Source organism: Musa acuminata, chromosome BXJ1-6 (genome assembly GCF_036884655.1).
Source record: "Musa acuminata AAA Group cultivar baxijiao chromosome BXJ1-6, Cavendish_Baxijiao_AAA, whole genome shotgun sequence".
In the NCBI taxonomy this organism is placed as follows: Eukaryota; Viridiplantae; Streptophyta; class Magnoliopsida; order Zingiberales; family Musaceae; genus Musa; species Musa acuminata.
In genome coordinates, this window is record NC_088332.1 from 44,086,709 (window position 1) to 44,112,309 (window position 25,601).

The 25,601-nt window shown below is 37.2% G+C and overlaps 2 protein-coding genes across 3 annotated transcripts; one reads left to right on the forward strand and one right to left on the reverse strand.

Moving 5' to 3' along the window:
• Positions 1 to 1,193: 1,193 nt before the first annotated feature.
• On the forward strand, positions 1,194 to 4,791 carry LOC103989740 (ankyrin repeat-containing protein At5g02620-like). Of its 2 annotated transcripts, XM_009408685.3 has the most exons (4): positions 1,194 to 1,289; positions 1,691 to 2,198; positions 2,762 to 3,171; positions 3,661 to 4,791. In XM_009408685.3, the coding sequence occupies exons 2-4, from the start codon at positions 1,859 to 1,861 to the stop codon at positions 4,525 to 4,527; spliced, it is 1,617 nt and encodes a 538-aa protein (XP_009406960.2). In that variant the 5' UTR covers positions 1,194 to 1,289; positions 1,691 to 1,858; the 3' UTR covers positions 4,528 to 4,791. The 2 variants fall into 2 exon arrangements, with proteins under 2 accessions (XP_009406960.2, XP_065045365.1); XM_065189293.1 differs by lacking the exon at positions 1,194 to 1,289 and having other exon boundaries at positions 1,485 to 2,198.
• Positions 4,792 to 5,471: 680 nt separating this feature from the next.
• Positions 5,472 to 25,601, reverse strand: LOC135677222 (uncharacterized). Its single transcript, XM_065189294.1, has 18 exons — positions 25,179 to 25,601; positions 24,114 to 24,329; positions 22,494 to 22,589; positions 20,040 to 20,092; positions 19,146 to 19,242; positions 17,541 to 17,614; positions 16,472 to 16,586; positions 14,237 to 14,347; positions 11,946 to 12,022; positions 10,657 to 10,723; positions 9,011 to 9,076; positions 7,679 to 7,786; positions 7,440 to 7,570; positions 7,256 to 7,322; positions 7,048 to 7,115; positions 6,864 to 6,957; positions 6,129 to 6,199; positions 5,472 to 5,988 (listed from the first exon to the last, which is right to left on the reverse strand). The coding sequence occupies exons 1-18, from the start codon at positions 25,326 to 25,328 to the stop codon at positions 5,673 to 5,675; spliced, it is 1,977 nt and encodes a 658-aa protein (XP_065045366.1). The 5' UTR covers positions 25,329 to 25,601; the 3' UTR covers positions 5,472 to 5,672.

Consider the following 25,601-nt stretch of genomic DNA (forward strand, 5'->3'; position numbering starts at 1 on the left):
ATTTAATAAAAATTTAAAAATTTAAAAATATAAAAATAATATCATACATAATAAGCTTGCCTTCTCTTTCCTCCTTATAATAAAAAAAAGATTTAAATATCTTTAGAAAATATTTTTCTATTTATATTAATAATAATAATAATAATAAAGTTGACCACACATGCATGCAGACCGCAGTGGACTCGTAGTGCACGTAACACGGTCAAGTCGTTGCATGGATTCCAACAGCAAATCGACGAGTCGGGCGACGAATGGTTGTCATCGCGTTGTAATAAATGAGTCGTCGGTTGTTAGGTACAAAGTCGTGACCTGCCACATGCGCAGGTTGTTAGTATTCACGAAAACAAAGAATATTAGATGACATAATACGTTTTAGATGCGTCTATATGAATTAAGTTTCATGCTATTCTCCAGAAAATAATATAATAAGACACATATTGTTTCAATAATTCACATAATAGTATTTTTTTTCACAAAAGGGTACAAATAGGACGTTTAAAAATATTTTTTTTAATTCCTAAATGTTAAAAATATATATTTTAAAATGTTAAAAATGATTCTTTTTAAATATTAAAAAATAAAATAAAAGTGCTCGTGTGGGCCCCAAAGAAGGTTCCTCGCACGGAGGAGGATACATATGTCATAAACCTAATTGTTTTCTTCGTACGGCACACACGTATGTAAAGTGTAGACGAAGAAGCAGTCCACGTCGGCCTTCCTCGTCACCCACACGGCACGCGTGGGACCACCCCACGCGTGTGCTGTGGGGCACCAAAACTGGAACCTAGAGTCGGACCCACCCGGTTTCTCACCTCGACAGTTATTGGAGGAACGGCGCAAGTGGGGCCATTCTCTCGTCGCCAAAAATAGCCCGCACGAACACGCCGGAAGCGAGCGGGTCCCACCTGGAAGCAACGAATCCGGAGGGGGGAGTTGCCAGGTCAACGGTCAATCCCTCCATCCGCTCGCGGTCTTCCTCGTCCAACCCGGTCGGTAACGCCACCTGCTGCTAATTATTCTGCCTTTTCCTTTTGATTTCTTGACCATTTGTTGGGGATTTTGTTCTACGCCGTAACGCCATCGTCACATGCTTCATGCAGTTTGTTCCATGCTTCATGGGAATATAAATGCCTTTGTCTTTCTGTTCGGTATGGATGTAATCGGGCGTCGTCTTCCTCATCATTGGTTGAGAGGCAAGAGACCCCCACGGAGCTCCCCGCGAATTGAATGAGGACCCATTTCCACATGGCAGGAAGTTGGAATGGGTTCTGGGATCATCGGAGCTAGAGGTACTTCGATCTCTCTCCCGCCCCCATGTGATTCATTTTTCTTATCGGAATCCACATCCGATCTTCTTCCCCATGCTGTCGCCCTTTGTATCCATTCCAATGGTTCCAAAATGCCATCTTTTTGGGGACTGGGCAAGGTTTGGAGCTGAGTGGAGCCAATGTGCTTCCCTATCATCCTCAATTGAATAGTGCTTAAGGTCATGTGGGCTGTGTCATCTTCTGTTCATTTTCCGTCCTTTTATTATTCTTTTGTTTCCCCCTTGCTTTGAATTGGAATCAGCAGAACCCCTTTTGGAAGATTCAGAGAGGGATCCTTTGGCAATGTAAAGCTTGAAAGGGTGGATTGGTGGAACAAGGGGCACAAAATTATGCGGTAAATGTCATGTTACTTCTTGCTGCAGGGTCTTATGTTTGAGGAAGGACGATCCTCCAACGAGAGTTTTAGAGTGTTGCGGGCATTCTTTTGAGCAAATCCATGCTGAGTAGCCGGCATCTTTGGTTGCATGTGCCGTGGATGGGCCTGAGAATTTCGTCGAACAGGACATAGCCGTTACCACTTCAATCAGGACATGGAGATGGATTCGTCGGTCGGGCGGCAGAGTTTCCGCCGGAAGAAGATGACGAAGCAGCTGACCGGGAAGCGCGACGACACCCCCTTGCATTCTGCTGCCCGGTCAGGGAATCTGGCCGTGGTGAATGGGCTCCTCTCGGGAGCCGATGACGAGGACCTGAAGGAACTGTTGAGCAGGCAGAATCAGGCTGGGGAGACCGCTTTGTTCGTCGCCGCCGAGTATGGCTATGTCGATGTGGTGCAAGAGATGATCAAGTATTATGATGTTGCAGCGGCTGGAATAAAGGCCAAGAACGGCTACGATGCTCTCCACATCGCAGCCAAGCAAGGGGATGTAGGTATTGGTTCTTTCACATGGTTATTGCTTGTGTTTGTGAAAATGCCATCTTTACATTTGGAGCATTTAATTGGTTTCCATGTTATATCCTAAGGAAAATTGTGCAGTTGGCATTGATATTGCAGTTTGATTCATTCCATATATATGTTATCTTCTTCTGGTCATATAAACCTGCAAATTAGTGTCAGTAATAGAACAGACATATTGAAGGGATTTATAGAACATGGTTGTGAATAGGAAGGAGGAGGGCATTGTGTATATGCACTGCTGATATCTCAGCTTATTCTCTGAAATTTGCTATAGTAGTTTTCCTTTTCAGATATATAAATCTCTCTAGATTAGTAATGTTTTAGAGTTTGAGCTAATGGTGAAGAATTTTGGAAGCAGTGACCCTAAGCTTTTCTGAGAGCCAAGTTGTTTCAACCATTAGACAGTAGTAAAGAGTTTTGATTCAGGAGCTTCTATTAGATCCTCCTTTATGATTGACTAACTGGAAATTAGGAGCTTGCAGTAGTTCTTCTTTTCCAATTGGAAACTATCTTACTCAACCACTTAATTGATCAGATGTTGTGAAGGAGCTGCTGAATGCACTTCCGGAGCTCTCTCTGACAGTGGACCTGTCAAACACCACTGCACTTCATACAGCTGCAGCACAAGGCCACATTGAGGTGGTGAATCTCCTACTGGAAGCTGATAAGAGCCTGGCGCTGATTGCAAAGAGCAATGGTAAGACTGCCCTGCATTCTGCTGCACGGAATGGGCACTTGGAAGTAGTCAAGTCTCTCCTCAGAAAAGAATCTGGAATTGCTGCCAGAACCGATAAGAAGGGACAGACTGCACTGCATATGGCAGCCAAGGGAACGAGCCTGGATTTAGTTCAGGAGCTTCTTGAAAATGAACCCTCTCTGCTCAACTTGGTTGACACGAAGGGCAACACAGCACTGCATATAGCAGCAAGGAAAAGCCGGGCTCAGGTATTGCACTCATGACTTTTATGTCTCCTGTGATAGCAAGGAGTTCGATCGTGAAACCATGACATGAGATTCGTTGTCTGCTTGTCGAAGATTCATGTCATATCACAGACTGATACTTTGAAGCAATTTGAATCTCCAGATATAGGTAGATCTGATATAAATGGCCTTAGATTGCTTGTGATGTGTGATTTGTGGAAGAACAACATCCGGCACGCACTCGTACTTCTCAAAGGTGTCAGCTAGCTTAGTTGGTAAAGCTTTGATAGTGTGTTGCAGGATCTGAGTTTGAATACCGTCTTCATCATTTATCCTTCGTAAAAGAATATATATATATATATATATATAATGAATCCTTACAATCAACTATCTTCTTCGGTAATCATCATATCTTGTTAATGCTGGCTGTTTACTCTATTCAAATGACAGTATGTTTTGAGATTGGAAGCTGAAGAATGGACTGTGACTTGTTGGAGTAATGGGTCATTGCAGATCGTTAGGAGATTACTTGAGTTCAAGGAGTTGGAGACCAAAGCCATCAACAAGTCGGGGGAGACGGCACTCGACACCGCCGAGAAGATGGGGAATTCGGACGTCACCGGCATGCTGTTGGAGCACGGCGTTCAAAGCGCGAGGGCGATACGACCCTCTCCCAACCCCGCCCGCGAGCTGAAGCAGACGGTGAGCGACATCAAGCACGAGGTCCACTCCCAGCTGGAGCACACCCGGCAGACCCGGCGGCGGGTGCAGGGGATCGCCAAGCGGCTCAACAAGCTCCACGAGGACGGTCTCAACAACGCCATCAACTCCAACACCGTCGTCGCCGTCCTCATCGCGACCGTCGCCTTCGCTGCCATCTTCACGGTCCCCGGGGAGTACGTGGAATCCGAGAACCTGGCGCCGGGGCTGACGCTGGGTGAGGCCAACGTGGCCCACCAGACGCCCTTCATGATCTTCTTCGTCTTCGACTCGGTGGCGCTCTTCATATCCCTGGCGGTGGTGGTGGTGCAGACGTCGGTGGTGGTGATCGAGAGCAAGGCGAAGAAGCAGATGATGGCCATCATCAACAAGCTGATGTGGATCGCCTGCGTGCTCATCAGCATCGCCTTCCTCGCCCTGTGCTTCATCGTGGTGGGCCGCAGCCAGCGGTGGCTGGCGATCGGGGTCACCATCATGGGGACGGTGATACTGGCGACCACGCTGGCCACCATGCTCTACTGGGTGATCGCCCACCGGATCGAGGCCAAGAAGCTGAGGAACATCAGACGGTCGTCGCTCAGCCGGTCGCGGTCGTGGTCGGCGTCGGGGGTGTCCGACAGCGAGCTATTCAACAGTGAGTATAAGATGTACGCGATCTGAGAGAGGAACAGGGCATCTCTCGCTCGGTCACACCACCAGAAACCACCATCCACGGCGGAAATGCCCTCTGCCAGTTGATGAGGCTGACCGCCAAGCCACAGTAGCAAGAGAGAGAGAGAGAGAGAGAGAGAGAGTGTGTGTGTGTTGAAGAAGATATACTTGCTTCTTGACTGATCGCATGAGAGAGAAGCTTTTCAATCTTTCTTCTGATGCCGAGGTGTCATGGCAAGGCACAGGTACGCCATAACGGAGGAATCCAACGTAAACAAGGAAAGTATCATATAAATTTTAATTGCTGATCTCTGATTTTTTTAAATATTTATAAGGAGCTCAATATTCATTCACAGAGAGAGAGAGAGGCTGACCAATTTATATAGTATTTATTTTTTATAATAATCAGTCGAACGGGAGAATATTTTTTTAATATCATATTGACGTGACATGTCGAATGTCTGTCGAATCTCGATTGATGTTCGAGATAAAAGTTACGCCAAGACGATGAATAATAGCAAAATGATAATTAGAAAGAGAATAGATGAATAATGACGAGAAAGGACTCTATGATTTAGTAGAAGAATATTTTCGATTATGATTTAGGAGGTGATGCTTAAAAATCTGATTCAGTGGACATGCATGGCTTCGACTGGTTGTAAACCAAAATGGAGCTATATAATTTGCTTTCTTTCGCGTGTTGCCGCTCAATCCTCTCCTCCCAACTCTTGGATACTACAGTGGGATGAACCAGAAATAGTGAACTGCGATGCTTCCTATCTCGATTTTGTCACAATTCGGTTTGTCCCAAATGTGTTTGTTTAACATGAGACACATGAGACAGGTTTGACGACGTCTATTTATCATGATTTCGACTTCGACGTGATGGAATAATTAAGAAGTTGAAGCATTGATGCATGCCGGTTCAAAAATACAGATTCATATTGCAAAAATGGAGATAGAGCTCCCATGATAACAATGGATATACAAAAGAATATACAATTAAGTACCTTATTCTTTTAGACTTGTGGTGTCAAAGCAGATCTGCGGATGTCTGTCGATCACAGGTCGCAGATCATGATGAGCATCATCATTCACCATATGACAATTTAAACAGCATGCAAGACATCTATATTACTTCGACCCAGACTCGGTTAATGATCGAGATCATCAAATTCCCAGCTTCCAATCTCATCGGTTGAGCAATGCATGCCTGCTTTTCCATATTCCATTTCCAGTTTGGCGATTTCTGACTCCGTATCTGATAGATCGTCGGTTGTCCACTCGACACCTCCAAGTCTTGGTGAACTAGTGATTTGAGCAGCAGGCAGAGGATCTTTTTGCAGTCTCTCGTCAGATTGCGTTTCCTTAAGAATTTCAATCTCCAGAATAGGTCTTTCGATGGATTCAAAGTCCACTCTCAGCTTCTCAATCGATTCAAATAGTTCCGTCACTTCCGGATTGTCTCTCCTGCATAGAAGTTGGCCAACAGTCAAAACTTCAATTAGGACAGAGAAGAGTATATGTCAAAGGAGAAGAAAAAAACAAAAGGGAAACATATGCTACGGTCATCATATACTTGTGAGTCGGAGCAGAGATGAAAGCGATACCTGGAACCTGTTTCCCCTTCAGTATAAAATAGCCCCCTCATGTGATCAGCCACGTGGAAGGCAGTCACAATCTGAAAATAATAATAATAATAATAATAAGACAGTTCGAGTCATAATATAAATATCCAACACTATAATAAATATCCACTTCTCAAGAACTTCAGATCCCTCCATAATCTAAGAGGTAAGAAATGTCTGTTCCAAAACTTCTTTAAGGATTGGCATGGGTCATGGATGACCAAGTTTTCCTAATGATTCATCCTAAAACATTGTTAAGCTTGAAGAACAGACTAGCTTGTGTTCTATGTCACAACCATGAATTAAGAAAATTGTGATGCATAAGGTAGCTTTTGCTGTATGTGCACAAAGTATTACATAGTGACGATATTTGGTTGTCAATTGACTTCCTAACAGGGTCAACAACTAATAATCTTGGATGTTTCCATGTCCCATTAAAATAAGTATAAAGTCAAAAGCAATCAAAATCACAGAGCGACACAAACATACAGATCAGTCAAAACTCGATTGCAGCAGACTTGGAAACAAGCTCAAGCATGTGCTAGCTTTTGTACCATATAATACCTTTCGGTCAATGGTACTAGATAGTCTAAAAAGACAGCCCTCATGTTGCTTGCACAAGGTTCAACATATAAAGGTATCATTTTTATCTGTTTACATTGCATAAATGTCAAACTCTATGATCATAACTATCAATGAGCCTATGCATTGGCATACCTTTGTTTCGGTTGCCAAGTATTCCTCTTCAAGATATTTTTTGGAGTCTGAATCTTTAGATGAATCATTATTGGAATTCTGAGTCAAGTCTGACCTGCCAAACATGATGGCAAAAGGCATTCAACCAATGGAAAAATAATAACCACCATGTACATCAAATGGCTATAATACATGAATATATGACCTATCATTAAATTGTTTCAAGTTCTCCACATATGTGCTGATGTGAGCAATAGAAGATTTCAGTTCATCCTGTACAAAGAACGGAAACCAGCCAAAAGTCAAACATGACAAGAATTACATTAGTGTAAGAAAATTAAGAGTCCATCAGTTCAACAAAACCTTTATACAACTCATATATTTCCCAACTACACTTATGGAAAAAGCAATACCTTGCATGAAGAAAGGTGATACTTGATCAACTTTAAAAAGCAATTCCCATATTTCTCCAAGTCATCACTATGCAAGAAGAATATAAAAGAAAAGGGACAAATCGTAAATGGATACTAGTAAAAGAGCTTGTTGAACTTGATAGATAATGGGACAACATCATAATCCTTATCCTAGAGCATGTACCTAATCTGCTTGTTCTTTAGCTCTGTGTATGAAGATTGAAGCTGCCAGGTATCTTCTAAGAAATTAATCCAGATATGGACAATATCAGCTTCTACTTTACATGAAGCAACTGATTTTGCAAGCTCATCTTCCTGTAATTTAAAGAAAATTCAAAGACTTGGTACTTAAAATTGTATTAGGATTATCACACCTGTGTTCACAAGGAAATATCTTCAGACAAAGGATTGGATTTTGAGAACCTTTGCTTTCAGGTGCATGACAATCTGATTGCTTGCTTCATCAAACTGGTCTCTCTCTTCCCTAGTTCTCTTAAGTCGTGCAAAAGCAGATACCAGAGAAACATTAACCTACAACAGAGTCCAGCTCCAGTCAAGAACCTTGCTAAAAAGATCAACAGAATCATCTGAAGAATGATAATTTTGGTGGAGTATCATAAGTAGGACTGATTTATATTCCAAATCTCAACAAATTATTGTGAATTTGTTGATGTTTCAAATGGCATAAACTGGAAGTTGTTCTGGAAGCTATACACATCGTAGCATCATGCATCATTCATCAATTAGACTAGACAATCTCAGGTTGAATACACTAACAGTATGATTAGGCAACAACAGAGCTGCCAACTTTTTATTCAAATTGCTTCATCATTCTTTAAATTAAATATTTATTATTTCTTGTGAAAAATGTTATAGTAGAAATTAGCATTTCAACATTACTCTTGAAGGAGGTATCTCAAAATAGTTAAAATTAAATATGACAGTAGTGGAATCAATTAAATTTACAGGTACAACATAATTTGAGGATGATAAAAGTTGCAGCTGTCTTTCAACAAATGGATATACATTACAAAAGGGTATATTCATAAAAACTAAAATACATAAAAAATTTCCCTTATAAATCGATGAAAATAAAGGCTTGCTTTTATGAACTTTCCTAGGGAATCTCACCTTCCACCCAATGTGATAAATAATTTACATACAGCCCTGTTAAATTAACAGAGCCATTACTACCATCATAAGGATTATCCTATACTCAATAAACTGATAGCATTTTTCTTTAATTTAAGTATTTTCAGCAGTCCATGGAAGTTCATGTAGGATTTGAACTAAAGATGATGGTGAGATCCAAATTGGACATTGAAATGCAATTTCATTCAAGATGGAGTTTTCAGAGTGCAGAAAGTTCAGGGAGACAGAAACAGTTCACACTAGCTTGTGATGGTTTCAAATAACTGGCATCAAGTCATCAACACAAGAAACTTACAATTCAAGGAAGCCTACATGAGCCCACTTATGATCTTCTGAGCCTTTATTTAGAAAATTCACATAACACGATGGCAATGATAAGCATATAATGTATATTGAAAAAGAATACATACTACCAGATGACAAGCAAGTTAAAAAATTTGGCAGAATATTAAAGGTGATCTCTTGAATATTGAGCAACAGAGTGATGTCAATGACTTAAGATAAAGCAATCTTTTTAAATAAATAGACTTAGAAAAGTTCTAAGATAGAGTCAAAATAAGTATAAGCTCATGAACTAAAGGTGAGATCTGACATGAAAATTACCTTCTTTAGTTCAGCCTCAAGTCCATCTCTTTGCTTCTCTAGTCCAGCAATCTCAGAAAGCAATTCCTGATTTTAGATTGACAAAAGCAAACCACGAATGATATCCAGGCAGGTCACAACATAGAGTAACGTGTTATAAAAGCTTAAATGGATACAAGTTCTTTTACAGTTAAGTTATTGATGAATAAGATCAGTTATGTCAACTATTCTGGAGAATCAGTTAAAAATGACAAGCACAAGACAACAACTATCAGGTGAGTCCACACCAATATAAAATAAAGATAACATGAAATTGAATGATGTATCAACACGATAGCCCAATTATGTAAAAGGTCAGACTAGTGCTCCTGCCATTACAACGTTTTTGGAGGGTTATTGAGTAAGGACACTATTACTATTCAAATTTCAAAGTAAGACCAATAAAGTTCTCTGAGTTTTCCTCTACCTCTATTTGTCTCACATAATCTAATCAGCACATCTAATATTGTCAGGATCGACTATGTTAGAATCTAGTTTGCATGATTTTGATCAAAATTGAACTTCTTAATCCAGGTCATCTAAATAAATTAAAATCTTAAAGGATTGGACAATCCTTTCATCAGTCATGCAACTCATATCGTGAGTTGTTCATTCCAAAAGATCATCCTTTCCACAGGATTGTATGATCCAAGGTATCCAAGTGATAAGCCGAATCAGGTTGCCGCAAAGAAAGGAGTTGCTGATGGAGAAAGGACAGTCTCCCAGTCCCAGTACCAGTACCAGGCAGTAGGCAAACTGTCTGCTACAGCTTGGTATTGGTTACTTTACCGGGTTATATACTTGGTGTCAAACTGGTTCCGGTAAAATCACCTGGTCCGTGTCTGAATTAGGCCATGGACTGATAAATACCAGCTCATACCAATGTCAATCAGTATAGATCGAGTCAGAGGAGGTTGCAGCAGTTGCACAAGGAGAAGACAGAAGTGGTGGATGGCAAGGTGCCAATAATGGAGGCAGACTGCAGTTGCGATGAAGGCTACAACAGGGAGAGTGGAGGGTTATCTGTAAAGAGCTGTTGGCTGTCAACAGCCGTTTGCAGCTTTCTGAAAGCTCTCAACAACTATTTACAGCCAAAAAAATTAAAAATAGAAATATGTATGTACCAATCATATTTGCACAGTAATACAAAATTATGAGTGTACCAATGGATACACCCCGTTCTGAATCCGATTGGGAAAATCAGTCAGTTCACCAGATCCACATTCTAGTCACTTGTCCTTCTATTAAAACCTTGAATTTCACTACTATAATAGACAAGAAATAAAGAGGACTATCAATTGAAAACATGAGAAAGGATCACACGAAAAGATGAGTATGAATATATCCTATTAAACTCCTTTTTTTATAATGGTTGGGCAGTTGCCTTTGAGACAAGACCTATTCTACTTTTGTGTTATAAAAATTAATATATTTTTAATCAAAAAGTGGAGAATCTGAAATATTACAACCGAGAATTAAATTGCTCAAAGTTCAGTAAAGAAAGAGCATATAAATTTCTGGCAAGAACTGTAATTCTGAAATAAAAACGGATATTGGTCCATGATGCTACAATTTTTTTCATGTGAATAATTATGATGGCTGGCATACATGGGTTTTTAAATGTTTACCTTCTGAAATTCATTAACTTCATTGGCTTTAGCTATGCGAAAGTTGAGAGCCTCTTCTTTCTGATGTCTGCTTTGAAAATGGAGCAACAGATAAGTGGAATGCTATACAATATGTTTTTCTAGAAGCTCAAGGCAAAGTTGAGAACTTTCAGTGGCAAGGATGAAAAGAGTATAAATTGCACTATACTTTATATTAGTAAATAGAACGCTTCTAATTATGCTTCACCTATAACTAATGAAACGATGAATATCTGGTGAAAGTATGAAAACTATGAAATATTTAAAAATTCAGAACCTTAAAGCACCTCTAGATAATCCATGATTAAGATTTCCAAACGAATAACTTTCTTTCAAGGTCCAACCAGCATATATTTGCACTAAAATAAAAAATATCAATTTTCATCCTCAAATGCCAAATCTTGTACCATCTATATAGTGTCAGTTTTTAGACATAAAAGACAAGCAATCAAGTTCGAGGTTTAGACCTCTTAAAAGATCGATCTCAATTAAAGCAAATACTAAATCGGCAGTCAGGGTGATCACATGCAATTTAGGTGGTAGGAATAACCACAAGAAGGCTGGTCGGCATGAGAGGATATTACCTTCGATACAACAAATTTAAGCTTATATAAGATCAACCTTCTACAACCATAAACGGTTTTGCATTCAGAAAAGTTCTTGGTATATGAAAGTTGAAACACACATAAGAAGCAGACTTTCAGAAGGCTAAGGCACTAATAAACAAAAGAGATCATCTTTAGAACCTCAGCATTTGTGGGCTGAGTGGGACGTGTAGCAGGAAATGAGGAGACAAACAAAGGGCAAATTTCCATACTACTTTGGATGCTAAGATTGACACATGTAATTCACTACATGAAAACCCATATAAGATTAATACATTATTCCAAGAGGAAGTTGTGTAAGCTGGAGGTAGACTCGATGTATCATGTTTCGACATATTAAACTGTGAGCAAAGAACATGATTAAATGGGTCTGAGTCACCATAGCGGAGAAGAAAAGTAAATTGGCTTAAATTGACATTAGACTAATCATCTTTATTTGATGGGCAATTATCAACATTGATTGCAGTTAAACTGCTATCTAGTTGATGGCAGTAGAAACAGATGTATTTTGCCACCAAAAAGAACTATGAATCTATTGATCTGGCTACTAACAGAACTTCCATCGATTCCAAAGCATGTACAAGAGATCAGCCAAGCAAACCATAATTCAAAATTTCAAATGCCCCAAACAATAAAAGAAAGAGATGTACAAGTGTCATATAGGACCTGTGGTCTAGGATACGCTTTTCTGCTTTTATGGACGAGTTGGCAAGAGATTCTGCTAGAACTTTCAACTTATCAACCTGCCAGCTTCAAATAACATTATTAGAACAAGCTTCAACCTTTGTGGCAAAACTTAATAAGTCATCTCACTACTGAATTAATATCTGAAAAGAAATCTTGCAAGCTGTCACCTATAAGAATTAGGTGCTAAACATATTATGGTAAGTATTATGCTTCAGCAGTAAATCAGCACATAAAGTTGAAAATCAGTAAGCAAACTTCCACATGTTTAACAGAACTGCAAAACAAAGTGCAGCACCAGAAACACATCCAATATAACATCATTGATCATTCTAGTAATTAGCAATCATAAATTGGAGAGGCATATATGGGGGTTTCTCAAATAACCCAACGTTTGCAAAAAGTAACTTGTTTACCACTTAATAATGTATATTTGCACATACCCTTGTAAATCGTTGCTCACAACACCAAAAAGTGATCATCATCATGTCAAAGTTCAAACAACATCATTATGCAACATATCTGTAATATCTCGAATGTCACAATTTTGGCACTAGAACTTCTGACAGCAGGCAAACTTTTGAGGGTATACATGAGGAATATTTAAGAACAAATTTGACATTGTGCAGCTTAGCTTCACAGTAACTAACATTTACTTCAGATTGATTTAATGCTAATAGATGCAGAGACTATGACAACAAGGGTACTACAACAATAACAACGATGAAAATCCATGATGGTCCAATCATTTGGGACCGATCACATGGATCTTTTTTCCATCGTTGAGCTATGTACAAAACAATACTTATAGTTAAATCAGAAAATTCAAATATCTCTTAGTTGTTTCTACAAAATCTTTCCTAGATTTCACTCTACCTCTCGTAACACTAATGCTAATTAACTCATCTTATATAACCGTAGAATCTATAAAAATCCGTTAGAATTGTCCACATCATCTATGATTCTTCTTCATTTAATTCTCTTTCTAGTCTAAACCTTATTATTCATTGATGTGTAGAGTTCTTTTTCTATAATTTTGCCCATCCACCTCAACATTCTCATCTCCTAACACAAACTTTCTATACATACTTTTTTCTTGACCATTCAAATACTTCAAACAGTAATGTATTGCAGGTCTTATAATTGTCTTAATACCTAAAAACACGAAACCCCCAATTCCTCTATTAATAATATTTTCATCAATGACTCCATTTTACTAAAGATGAATGCAAGTGGACATTTTGGATGAGAAAATAAACAATTCGGAAAATTAGCAAGGTAAGACATGCAAACAAAGTAGCATTCAGTATTTAGTAGAAGATACTTCAAAAAGAAAAAGAAACTATTCCTGCACAATCCTGGCTCCTCAATTCTTTTTTTGTAGAAATTTCAGGAAGCCACTTCCCACTAATACAAGGTCAATAACCAAAAAAGATTTAGTGAATCTCCTAAGAGTACGAATATAAACCGTTGCTATTTCTGCAAGAAAATAAAAGGACTTCATCATGACCAACTTACTCACAGTTTGGTTTTCACCATTCTTGTTAACAACAAACATCCAGGTGCTCTCATTGCCTTATATCGTCTTCCAATGGGACAGAACCTTTTTTGACAATCCTAGAACAATTTTCATAATATTTACAATTACTTTTCCTCTCAGTATATTAGAATTTAAAATCCTACCTTCAAAAGTATTCAATGAAAAGAACAACCTATGTCATGTCTTGGAGTGATTGACAGCTATGCTAACAGTCAGAACTCAGAAGAATCTAATTTATAATTTTATACATTACAAACTACCAAGTATGAACTACTAAGTATCAAAGATCCAATTCTTGAATGACTAAAAACTGAAATGAAAGTCTTCATTTGAATCTTTGCCATTTGGATTTGATGTAACAAAAATGGCACGAAGGTTATTTATATACACGTTGGGGTTCAAATTAATTTTCTCTGAATCTGAGAGAATGAAGAAGCATTCTTAGTAGGCATAAAATATTTTATCAATAAATGTGACACATGAATAACCAAAATAGTTTCAGTGATGAATGCATCAAATGGTCATGCTAAGAATTCTTTTTAGGTAGAGTTCACCAAATAAAGTAAATGCATTGGTCACTGTATAATGCAATGCATTCTGACAAGTTGCTTACTGTATGCTAAATACATAACCACATTGCTCATAGAAATTAGCATGAGAATGAAGCATCTAGCTTTATATACATCGGACTGTAATATTCAAACATGGACCAAATTAAAAAGATAAGACATGCCTTTTGAGAATGAATATCTGGTGACTCCCCATTTTTTATGCTTTTCTTCCTTAAAAGCAGTGCTTCCAATCTAGAACAAAGATAAACTTCTGCTAGTGCCTCTTTTAGAACCTACAGAATATACACAGAAACCTAAATACCATGATCACTTGTAAACAAACCAGCAATAAAATGGAAAAAAATCATGTCAAATATATGGCATAAATGTGTGATATGGAAAAGGAGAAGATGAATAAAATCAATGCACTTAAAAATTAAAATACATGCTGAAAGAACTTATGCGCTAATCTAGAGATAAGTATATGCACTTAAGATGAATATGCACTCATCTAGTTAGCCTGGTGGGATGTATCCGGGTCCTGTTTCCATAGGTCGAAGGTTCGAACTATCATTGTGCCCTTTGTTTGCCCGTTATCACTTTCATCATCAACGGTGAGCTGCCCACCAGTCAAATGTATAATTATCGATCTTAACCGAGCACCCGATGTATAGGAACAGTACCTTTATCTTATTAGGAGCTGAAATCCTTTGCAAATTTATGCAATGAGATAAAACCTGAATTTTTGCATTGCTTGCAAATTCTTTTGCATTAAATCTTTAAGCACTCATGAGCACAAGCTTCATTATCTACGTTAAAAGCAAATTCAAAAGACATAATCTGAGGCATCACTTTTTTTCAAAATGCCAAGAATATACTTCCTAGATGCAATTTATGATGTACAATTATGGGTTTCTCAACGAAGATTCCTGATGTCAAATCAACTTAGATTTACGCTAAAATAGTTGATTCTAGGCATCTACAGGAAATCATGTATTCCCAATGCCCAGGAAAAATAATGCCACGATCACATATTTCTGAATTCAAGGCATCTGGATGAAGTTCAAGAGTTCAGAACAAATACATTTTCACAAGATATTAACATATATAACATCAAACATGGGAGAGACTTTTTCATATTAAAGCTTTATCTACACTAATGGAATTGCACTTCACAACTTACACTCTATGATAAACAAAAGGAAGGTAAGAAATCAAATTATCATTTGATTGAATATCCTCTCTGACACTATCTCTTGAGATGGAAAGGGCAAATAAGGCGCATACCTAGTGCATGAGGCTCTTACAAATGTGGGATCTGTGGAGGGTCAATGTACACAGCTTTACCTCTGAATAGAGATTTGGTTTTTTAAGTTGCAAAGATAAACCTTACTGTTGTCCCAAGCCCACCCTTGGACGGAAAGAACAAATCTTGATTAAAAATTAATATTCCATCTCTACGATGAGGTTTTATGATCAGATATGTTCTCACAAGGAAGTTCAGTTGCCAAAACAAATATGAAAATTTATATTTTGAGAGAATAAAAAAGTAAATGATTGATTTATCTTGATGTAATTGTATTCTTTCCCTATTTTTGAAATTTTCTTTTCTTCTTGTACTTGGGGTTTTACAAAAAGAAAGAATAAATTTGTAACTAGAGCATGAATAAGTAATAATGAAACCATTTTATGTATGTGTGCTTGATGTGAGGTCACATTTTAATCTCCAGTAGTGTGATTTCATAATCCATGTGCAAGAGGTAGGTACGGAGGTGTGAGATCATCACTGTTGGAAGTTGATCCTTCATCCAGAGTGAGTCTTAAGCATAAATTTTTTTCTATAATTTCTCCTTTCATCATCATCTTCCAAAGTTGTCACCTTTTATTCCTTTGTCTTTCCCTTCCTCTATTCTCAAACAAAAAAAGAATGTACTTGTCATGAATTTGTCCAGCATCAGATATCCTAGGCTCCCAACAAATAGCATATAAGGGAGTCCCCTTAGAAAATGCAACTACGTTTGACTACAGCCGATGATAGAAACCCAAGAAATTAAATCTCTTGACAAACAAAATTATCAAGACATTACCAATCTTCTGGCATCCAATAATGCAGGGACAAATGTACCAAAAAAAAGGGCCTAACATAGCAGCACTAATAAGAAAAATAATCCTAGAACCATTTAGTAATAGTAGTACTAATAAGAAAAATGTAACATAGCAGATTCCAACAAAATTAACCATAGAAACTGCAGCTCCTTAAAAACAATACACTGAACAAAAACTCCTATAACAAATTAAAGAGAAGTAATGGCAAAATAAGTACTAAATGCATTTTGTTTCCAACATATTCATCTTCTTTTTCCTCATTATCATAATGTACATGAAAAAAGAAGAAATTTTTTTAACATCAGGCATACCTCCACCAAGGCAGTTGTCCTTTCTGATGTACCAACATGATCTTGACCTGAGGAGACCTGCAACACTTCCATCCCATCAACCTTCCTTTGAAGCTTTTTGACTTCATATTCTAACCTGGAAACAATATGAACCAGACTTACTATTGAGAATGATGTGCAATGAGAATCAGAGAACACAAGCATGACCCATGAATAGAAATATAACTTTGCCTATAAGCTCGAGACCAACCTAATGAAAACTGGGTTTGGATTTGGAAATTAGAAACCTTGGTCAAACCTGGGTTGCAAAAGCCTAATATGAACTAAATTATTGTTGGGTTGGGCCTACATCAAGGTTTAAGCAACACAACCCAACTCAAACCCAAAGCTGTATAAACTAAGCCTGATATGAACTAAATTATAGTTGGGTTGGGCCTAGGTCAAGATTTGAGCAACTTGACCCAACTTGAATCCAGACCTGTTTAAAGTGACCTAACTTGATTATATAACCCTCCTCAACATAAGTCAGGGTTCTACTCCAGGCTGCAACAACCCAACCCCTAAGCAATTCAAATCCCCAGTGTGACAAAACCCTAACCACACATTACCCCCCCCCCCCACCTTCCCTATCCAAAAAAGTCTTTGCCAATGATTACTCTTCTAAAGGTTCACTTACAGGCAAAGAGAACTGAATCATGTATGATACTAGAATTCCTTTCAATCATGTATAATACTAGTTTTACATGCCAGTAAAACCAACAGCCTAAATTCTCTATCCTTTGTTTTGAGAAGGGGAACTCCCTGATCTTTGACTTTTAATAGAAAGAAATATGTGCATCTGAGACAAAAAATACAACTTAAAGCAAACTGTCCTCACTCACCCTTTTTTGGCTCCAATGGACTCATAAATTTCTTTCCCTTGTATCCTTAGCCTGAACAATTTTATGCAACTTAACTGATGGGAGAATTCAACTTCCTGTTAGTTTATTCTTTTTTTCTCCTCGAAGTAAATGACAGCAGATATTTCAATGCAAGACAAATTGCATGGAATGAAACCAAAGAAACAATAAAGGCAGGTCTGGTTGATGACCTTGATATATCAGCATTTAACTTTAGTCCTGAAATTGCACCTTGAGCAAACTGAAGCAGTTCCTCCCGCTTCACCTGAAATATTTAAATAAAATATGATAAGAATAAAAAAAAGGAAAAACAAATTGAAAGGTCACCAAATTCTCATAAGAAAACTGTCAATGACAATGTCAGTATAATATCTGAACATGCAAAAGCAATATGCAAATGTGGGGATCAAACTTCATGGTACACCAACTCACACAAGCAATATGTATCAGTCTGATGAGACCACCAGTCAGATTAACCATAGACAGGGGGCATAACCAGACCGCACTATACAACAGTTTGGAGAGGCTAAACATAAACATCAACTCAAATTAGTGAGTCAGTGAAGTATACCACATAGTTTGGTTCCAGTTTCACAGTTTGGAGAGGCTAAACATAAATATCAACTCAAATTCGTGAGTTGGTGAAGTATAATACCACACAGTTTGGTTCAGTTTTCATGCTCAACAAATGCACGGGACCAATTATTCTTGATGAAAGTCATGACTAGCAAAACTTGCAAGCCTTCTCCCTTAAGAGCCAGAAACACTATTAACCCATAAGGTGTCAAAATAAATAAGAGGAGAAGAGGACCTTGGAAGGAAGAAGGCACACGTAAAAATCATTTTTTTATGTCTTCAATTTTTTTATTTCCATTTTACCCTGTTAGAGTCAGCTTGCAACAGCTGGTACATCATGGTAAACCAGATTCATAACGGTCCAATAGGGGGCTAGTATGATTATAGATCCCAAGTTTAAATATTTGATGCAGGTTTCTTGGTACAATTACCATATTGTGCGGTAATCAAAACTAGCAATCACACTACAGTATCTATTAAGGATATCCACCAAGTTACAAATCTGTTGTGACAATATTTAATTCTTTATCAGTAGCTAAACTAAAATAATTAACAAGGAGATCTGCCATTATGCCAAATTTGCAATACGGCATTAGTAGCGGACTGTAATTTTGAACCTTACATGTGACATCTGTGGCAAAAGTTGCACCAACAAGTTACATGTGCCATGTGTACCAGATAAGGATTTATGAATATTTGTACTGTATCATAATTCATATATACATTAGAATTTAGAACTATTATCATACATGTACATCTCCAACAAGGCAACAACATAAAATATTTCTAAACTTCTGACGTAAATGCAATAACATAATGAACTTCTATTATGTCATCTCTTCCAGCAATCATACAAACACCTCCAAATGAGGGTCACATTTTAACAAGGTCAACTATGAGTTCAACTTCATGCAAATTAGAATTTTTACATCGACCAAAATTAGGCAGAACACATACATCCACATGCAACAACAAAAGATACTGTGCTTAAAGGTTGTCAATGATTTAAAAAACAACTCTTGGACTACCCAATTTTTTGCTTCTTATCAAAACATATTAATGTAACAGATTATATATTTCTGTTAATATAGTTCAAATATTATTTACTATTGATGCAAATTTACTTCAATGGAATTTCTGATCAGGTCAGACTGCAATATCCTGCAAAAAAAGGAAAAATAAGGAATCACATCTTTTGGTTTAAAGGCAATTGAGTATACCAATACTTCGTCTTGATAGTTTGAAAAAGCTTTGCCCATGTCCTGTATACTGCTCATAATAGCATTATGAACTTCCTTACCTCCTGTCAGACAGTATCTGCGTAAAATCAACCCAAGAAAAATAACTTATATACATAGCTACAAAGCTAAAGGTAAATGAGAAAATTAATGTGGTTCTATATAATATGCAACTTAGGAAGTTTGTTAGTACATTAGAATAAATTTTAATGGACATAAGAACACAGAACAGTATTGACCTACTAAACTAGGTGAAACAGAATCTGAAATATCGTTCAACTAGAAAAACAAAGAATCCTGCTGACCAACTACAAATAATTACAAATTGTCATGCTTCCCTTAATTTTTCTTTCAATTATAAGATCTCCCTTATTTTTCACAATGCTAATTCTGTTGCAAATAGGCTTGGAAATATCTATTTCAGAGGTACACAGGATAATAAATTGATTATATAGAAATGGAAAGAAAATAGCCCAGACCTACTGCAAACTTTTAACTAAAATATATTAGCTAATACAACCTAATTAACGAAGAGTTTATTATACTTATGATCTAATTAAGAGCATGAATGCCCTTTGAATTTTGAATTGCATAAGCACCATTCTAAGATATGTCATAATCAAGAGTAAACATTTTAAACTACTTTCTCCACACTATTTTGCACTAAGAATTGGCTTACGGATTTCTAATATCACACTATTAACAATCTTATTCGAGCTGCCTACATGGAAGTGTACAAAACTAGAGGAATAACAGATAGGCAATAATAGCAATGTAAAATTTTAACTTTTAAGTACATATCATCAATAAAATAGACCCCTGGATATAAAGACAGTGATAGCAAAAAATTATAAAATACAAGGGCATCACACCCACCCAAATATTGCAAGGAGCAGAGACACTTCTTCATCATTCGGAGCTTCCAGAATCTGAGTCATAGAAAAGAGTTAACCTGCGGTTAACCTCCATGATCAGCAAGAACAATCCCCAACATCAAATACAGTCAGAAAATTGTCAAAATTACAATAGAGTATTCATGGTTCCCAACTTTCAGATTAAACAATGAAAAGGTATTTCTTAACTCAGCAAGTTAGTGTTCATAAACTCAATGTCAAATTTTTGTGTCTAAACGACAAGAAAACAAATTCAGATGACTGAATCCAATTATGCTAATACATATGGCTTTAGGATACATATCAAACAAACCCCTTATTATTGTGAAAAGAGCTATTCTTGTTGTCACCCTAAACCATATCAAACAATACATAAAAAAGCAGAATTATTCTTAGAAGTAGAATTCCATCCCTTGTATCACTTATTATTGTTATCATCCTAAAGTTAGTCCTTCACTTCTCATTCCTAAGAAATCAATATAAAGAGACATATGATTAGAATGGACTATGACCAGAAGCATTAAATGATGACTTCTAAAAGGAGTAGTTTTCTGTATTATTTGTTGTAATATCTTTCAATTTCCTGGAAAACAAAAGGTGTGTAACATAACACTTGGATTGATTACATGAGACTGCAGCAAGAACTCTGGTTTACTTGATCTCAGCTTCTGTTGACTGCTCAAGCTTGAGTCCTACTGTGATACAAAGGTTCAGTTCAACTCATTAACCATCTTATCAAACTATTCTGTCAAACCTCAGGGGAATTTTAGTTAAGTGGCTTAAGCCATATACTAGCTCAGCTTGTTATTAGTCCTGACTCAAAATAAGCTTAAAGCAGGGTGAGCCAACTCTAAAAGCTGGTGATTGGAAGTACATGACTATTTCTGTGCAGCTCAAAGCATTTATGACCCCAAACACACTAAAAATAGGAGATGCAATATAGTTATTGAACTCTTTGAGTGCAATTAGATTGACTACCCTAGTTTCTTCTAACCATGCAAACTGGCTCCAATTTGGAAAGCTTTGACAGACACATTGATAGTGGAGATGGAGTAAAAAATTATTAATTCAATTGAGTTGGGTATTAGTTTAGATCGTTATTCCTTGGATCAGGATTGTTTCAGACTTTAGAAGTTCAGAGAACAGAATTCATCATCTTGGTATTTGCACTTCCCACCAATGTATGTACACATAAAAAGACCAGGCAAAAAATGTTGTCAAGACTCGAGAGTAAGCAACAGATGATCTGATTAGAAGTCCACCCTCCATTGCTCACTCATGCAATTCAGACTCATCATGCTTAGTTTATCAAATGAATTATCTGCCTCCTAGAATAACATCTTTTGTGTATGATCATATTCTTTTACTTGGTCATCTAATTTTACAGCTGCATATGCCTATTCAATTATTATTTTTTTCCCCAATCCCAACACAAGCTCCCATCAACTTAGTGCCAAATTGGGTGACAATAGTCTTTTGCATTCTTGGACCCTGCAAGGCATATTGGATGTCAATTATTCATAAGCATTTATCTACCTGATCTCAGACATGCCATGGTCACACTCAAGGATGCCTTATCAGCATCACTCCTCATGTATGGCGTTGGTGTGATTTAGCACAGCATCATACTGATTCAATAGTGCCAATAGGAGAAAATAAAAGTGATAATAAAGAAGAAAATGAGGTACTTGAACCAAGACTGGTCCTACTAAGAGTCATCACCTTGCCACCAGCGACCCACAATAATCAGCTACAACACAATAACCGGTTGACTGCAACATTTCCTTTCACTTGAGCAACAGGAGAAAGAAGTTCTAAGCCAGGGTTCTTTTATCCTCAAAAATGGAATCACGTTTTAATATTCAAACCAATACCATTTTCTTAGACTTTCAATCAGTTAATAAGATGAACAATTCCAATTGTCTTTTTAAGAGTTTTCTTTCAAGGAAAACGGATTGAAGAAACTGAAAAAAAAAAAAGAGACAATACCATCTTAATACCTCCATTTGACAAACCATTTTGTTATGAAGCATTAACATATCCTAAGCATATTTAGTCAGTATATATGCGACACATACTTGAGAATGGCCTCTTCAGAGAAAAGGTATATAAAGGCACAAGTTGCATAAAATAGAAAGAAGCTATAAGCAGAATATTATATAACATCTACCAAAAGTTCATACAAAATGCATGTTACATAGAACATCCAAAAGATGCTAAGTTATACAAAGCACCCAAATTCTGACTACTGAAGGTTACTATATATCTAGATAACTAAAATGAGTTCCAAATGATGGCATACGACACTGAAACTATTGGAAAATATATGGTACAGAGTCTACAGACAATTACATTAGTAATGGATATACACATTGTGTTATTTATACAATTACAACGAGGAGAGCTTATAAACTATTAGTAAGATAGCCAAACTAACCATGGACAGTGTAATCCCTTCAAGAGCTTGGCTATAGAGAAATACGTCCCGGAAGTACATGGATTCAACCCCCATATCAGAATCAAAATATAGATTCTGCATATAACAATAAAGATCAACAAAAACAGTTTTCAATCATCGGTCATTTTTCAGCTCATGGCAAGTTTAAAAATTTATTTGGCAATATAAAATGGAGAAAAACACAACTCAGTTTATGAAATTTAGTATTTTGCAATTTATTATTGGTTCAATAACAATATCATGCATAATTTAGCAGAATATTTCTGGTGATATTGCAAAGGAAAATATAATTACCAAAGGAAAAACAGTGCTTTTGACAGAAGGTAGAAAGTCCTATTTTGAGTTGTTTTTCGTTTTTAAAAATTATATTTAAGATAAAGACTAAGTTGAGAGAATTATTTAGCCGCTCGATTTAAGTTTGGGGAGCCTGTCTTTAAAAGTTCGTTTAAAAGTTTGTTTAGTTTAGTAAGACACAAAATCACATGAAGAATATAAATATGTTACATGTCTGTCAATTAATAGCTGCATTATTGTTTAGTTCAAAGAAGATAGGTTGTCTTCGACCAATGACTTAAGCACTTTTCTCTGATCTTGTCTTCCTTCTTGTTTTATTCCTCTTCTTTTGTCCTATCTTATTTCTGCAAAATTAAGATAACTACTATCTTCTTATGAAAAACAGACCTAAATCTGTTAGTTTTGAGTTTAAATAATTACTACATCCATCCTAGAAGATATTAGATATACTCATAGATATTTAAAAATCACTACCATGCAAAGTAAAATCTCCTAGACAAAGAACATACTAACAGCAACACCTAATCCAAAAAGCTAAACAAAAAAAAACTTGAATAATACAAGAAACAACACAAAGCTCCAATTATTAAAATTGCCACACATAATACAAAACTCTTCAAAGTCTTATAAAGTTAAACGAAACCACATTTGAGCCAGGAATCATGTTTCTAGGAACTTATCTCATCAATATGCACTAATGTTCCAAAAATACTTCAGCCTAGCATGATGTTCATCAATGTGTATATATATGTGTGTATATATATATGTGTGTGTGTGTGACGTGTATAAATATATATGTATGTATGTATCCATACATACATATATACATACATATATATATACTTCAAATGTTTGGTGAAATAGGTTTCTAAGAAAATGCATGAGTTGGAAATTTTCAGCATCTAGAATATGCACTTAATGTTGTGGCTGCATAAGTTTTTCCGCTTTGTCACCTATTTCATCATATGGTGAAATATCATGTTGTATAAAAATGTATCACTATATGAGAAACACTGATATTCAAATTGATTCTGCAAAATAGATCATTTAAATTGTAGTCACAAATAATGACAGGGAAAAGCATATGATGATTATAAAGTAAAAGATATAAAACAAGTTTGTTCTTTTCTCATTTGCTTGATGAATGACATGTTTTCTCAGATGCTCAAAACAGTGACTTAGCTTAGATAAAGATCAGCAGTAAATAAAAGTTACAAAGAGAAAAATATTTCTAAGAAAACAGAACAAACAATCTATTTTGCTTAGCCATAAGATAAGATATGCTAAACCAACTAGTATACTGACCAATGAAACATCTCTAGGAGATGAGTAGCTCTCCTCAGATGATAGAGATCGTTCATGAGATTTGTGATCAACTGAATTACCATGCATCCTTTCAATTTCTTCCAGAGCAAATAGCCATCTATGCAATAGCTCAACTCTTTCTATTCCCCTGCAGGATACGGCAGCATCTTCCAATCCTTTCACAGTTTGCTTGAAACTTTTAGAGTTTCGAATGCCCTATAAAATTAAGGAAGTTGTATGCGTATAAAACAATGCATCCATCAATAATCAACAATGTCCATATAAAAGATATAAAAGTAGAAAAGCTTTTCATTGTTACTGCTTGGTGAATTGGCAATGAATACTTTTGATACTATCTTGTCTCAGCAAGAACTATGTGCTTTTAAGGGAAGCATGTTCTTGGGTTTTGGAAACACTACCACAACTTAGGAGGCAACAATCATTCTAGTTTGTGCTCCTGCCTAAAGATTTATATTAGTCAAGAACTCTTGTTTGACATTGAATGAATTTTTTTGTCATTTGTTTCCAGTGAAACATAGCTAATTTAGTAGACGTAGCTAGAAGGACAAAACAGCTAGAAAATATCCAAGGATTCTCCTAATAAAATATACCTAAAGCAAATCCCAAATATCAGAAAGACAGTGTCGTGTAACTGTGACGTCGGCTATCTGGCCTTGTCGTTGCAATTCCCATTTGTACGCATTTATTACGGTCCAAATGTAGATGGGCCCAAGAAAGATACAAAAGATCCATATAATGCGGTCTTGGATAATCTTGGTTCCGCTGGAGATGGCCTGGCCCAGCTTAGGATCGACAGAAACCAAAACTGAGGGGAGAGAGAGAGAGAGAGAGAGAGAGAGACTTAATAAGGCGGTCTTGGATGATCTTGGTCCCGCCGGCAACGGCCTTTTTTTGTGGCCCAAAAATGGAAAGAAACATGAATTTGAGGATTAAGGGAGAGAGAGAAGGATTACCACGGGTCTTGGGTGGCCCTGTCGGAGACAAGCCTGGTCTGGCGCAAGAATCGAAAGAAAGATGAGCGTAAGGAGGAGAATGAGAGTTTACCATGCGATCTTGAATGATCCTGGCTCCGCCGGTGACGGCCTGCCCGGCGTGGTAAACGACGGTGCCGGCATAGCTCTTGACGGTGCGGGTGATGTTGTTCTGGCCGCCCACCTCTACGGCCTTAACGACGGCCGATCTCAACCACGACATGGAGGAGGAGGAGGAGTAATGCAAACGAATCGCAGAAGAAACGATGAAGGGTCAAATCAAGAAAGGAGAACGCGAGAGTGGAGGAGGAGGAGGAGAGGGAACAGGGTTTGATCTATCTCGGAGATGGAGGAGGAGCAACTTGATAGAGAAGGGGTCAGCGAGGGGCGCGTGGCGAAAGGTTACGTGGCGCGGCCACGGAGTGGTGGTGCACCGCCGTGGTTTCCGGCCGCTCTAAACATAGCGACCTCAACCACACCACCGTTATGTCAAGAA

Bases quoted from the DNA above. Each gene is read 5' to 3' on its own strand.
- LOC135677222 (XM_065189294.1), bottom strand. From the start codon at position 25,328: ATGTCGTGGTTGAGATCGGCCGTCGTTAAGGCCGTAGAGGTGGGCGGC. The intron at 10,724-11,945 runs GTCCTATATGAC...TTTTCAAAGCAG, and splicing joins AAGCGTATCCTAGACCACAG to ACATCAGAAAGAAGAGGCTC. The intron at 9,077-10,656 runs GTAAACATTTAA...ATCTAAAATCAG, and splicing joins AAGTTAATGAATTTCAGAAG to GAATTGCTTTCTGAGATTGC.
- LOC103989740 (XM_009408685.3), top strand. From the start codon at position 1,859: ATGGAGATGGATTCGTCGGTCGGGCGGCAGAGTTTCCGCCGGAAGAAG. The intron at 2,199-2,761 runs GTATTGGTTCTT...TTAATTGATCAG, and splicing joins AGCCAAGCAAGGGGATGTAG to ATGTTGTGAAGGAGCTGCTG. The intron at 3,172-3,660 runs GTATTGCACTCA...GGGTCATTGCAG, and splicing joins CAAGGAAAAGCCGGGCTCAG to ATCGTTAGGAGATTACTTGA.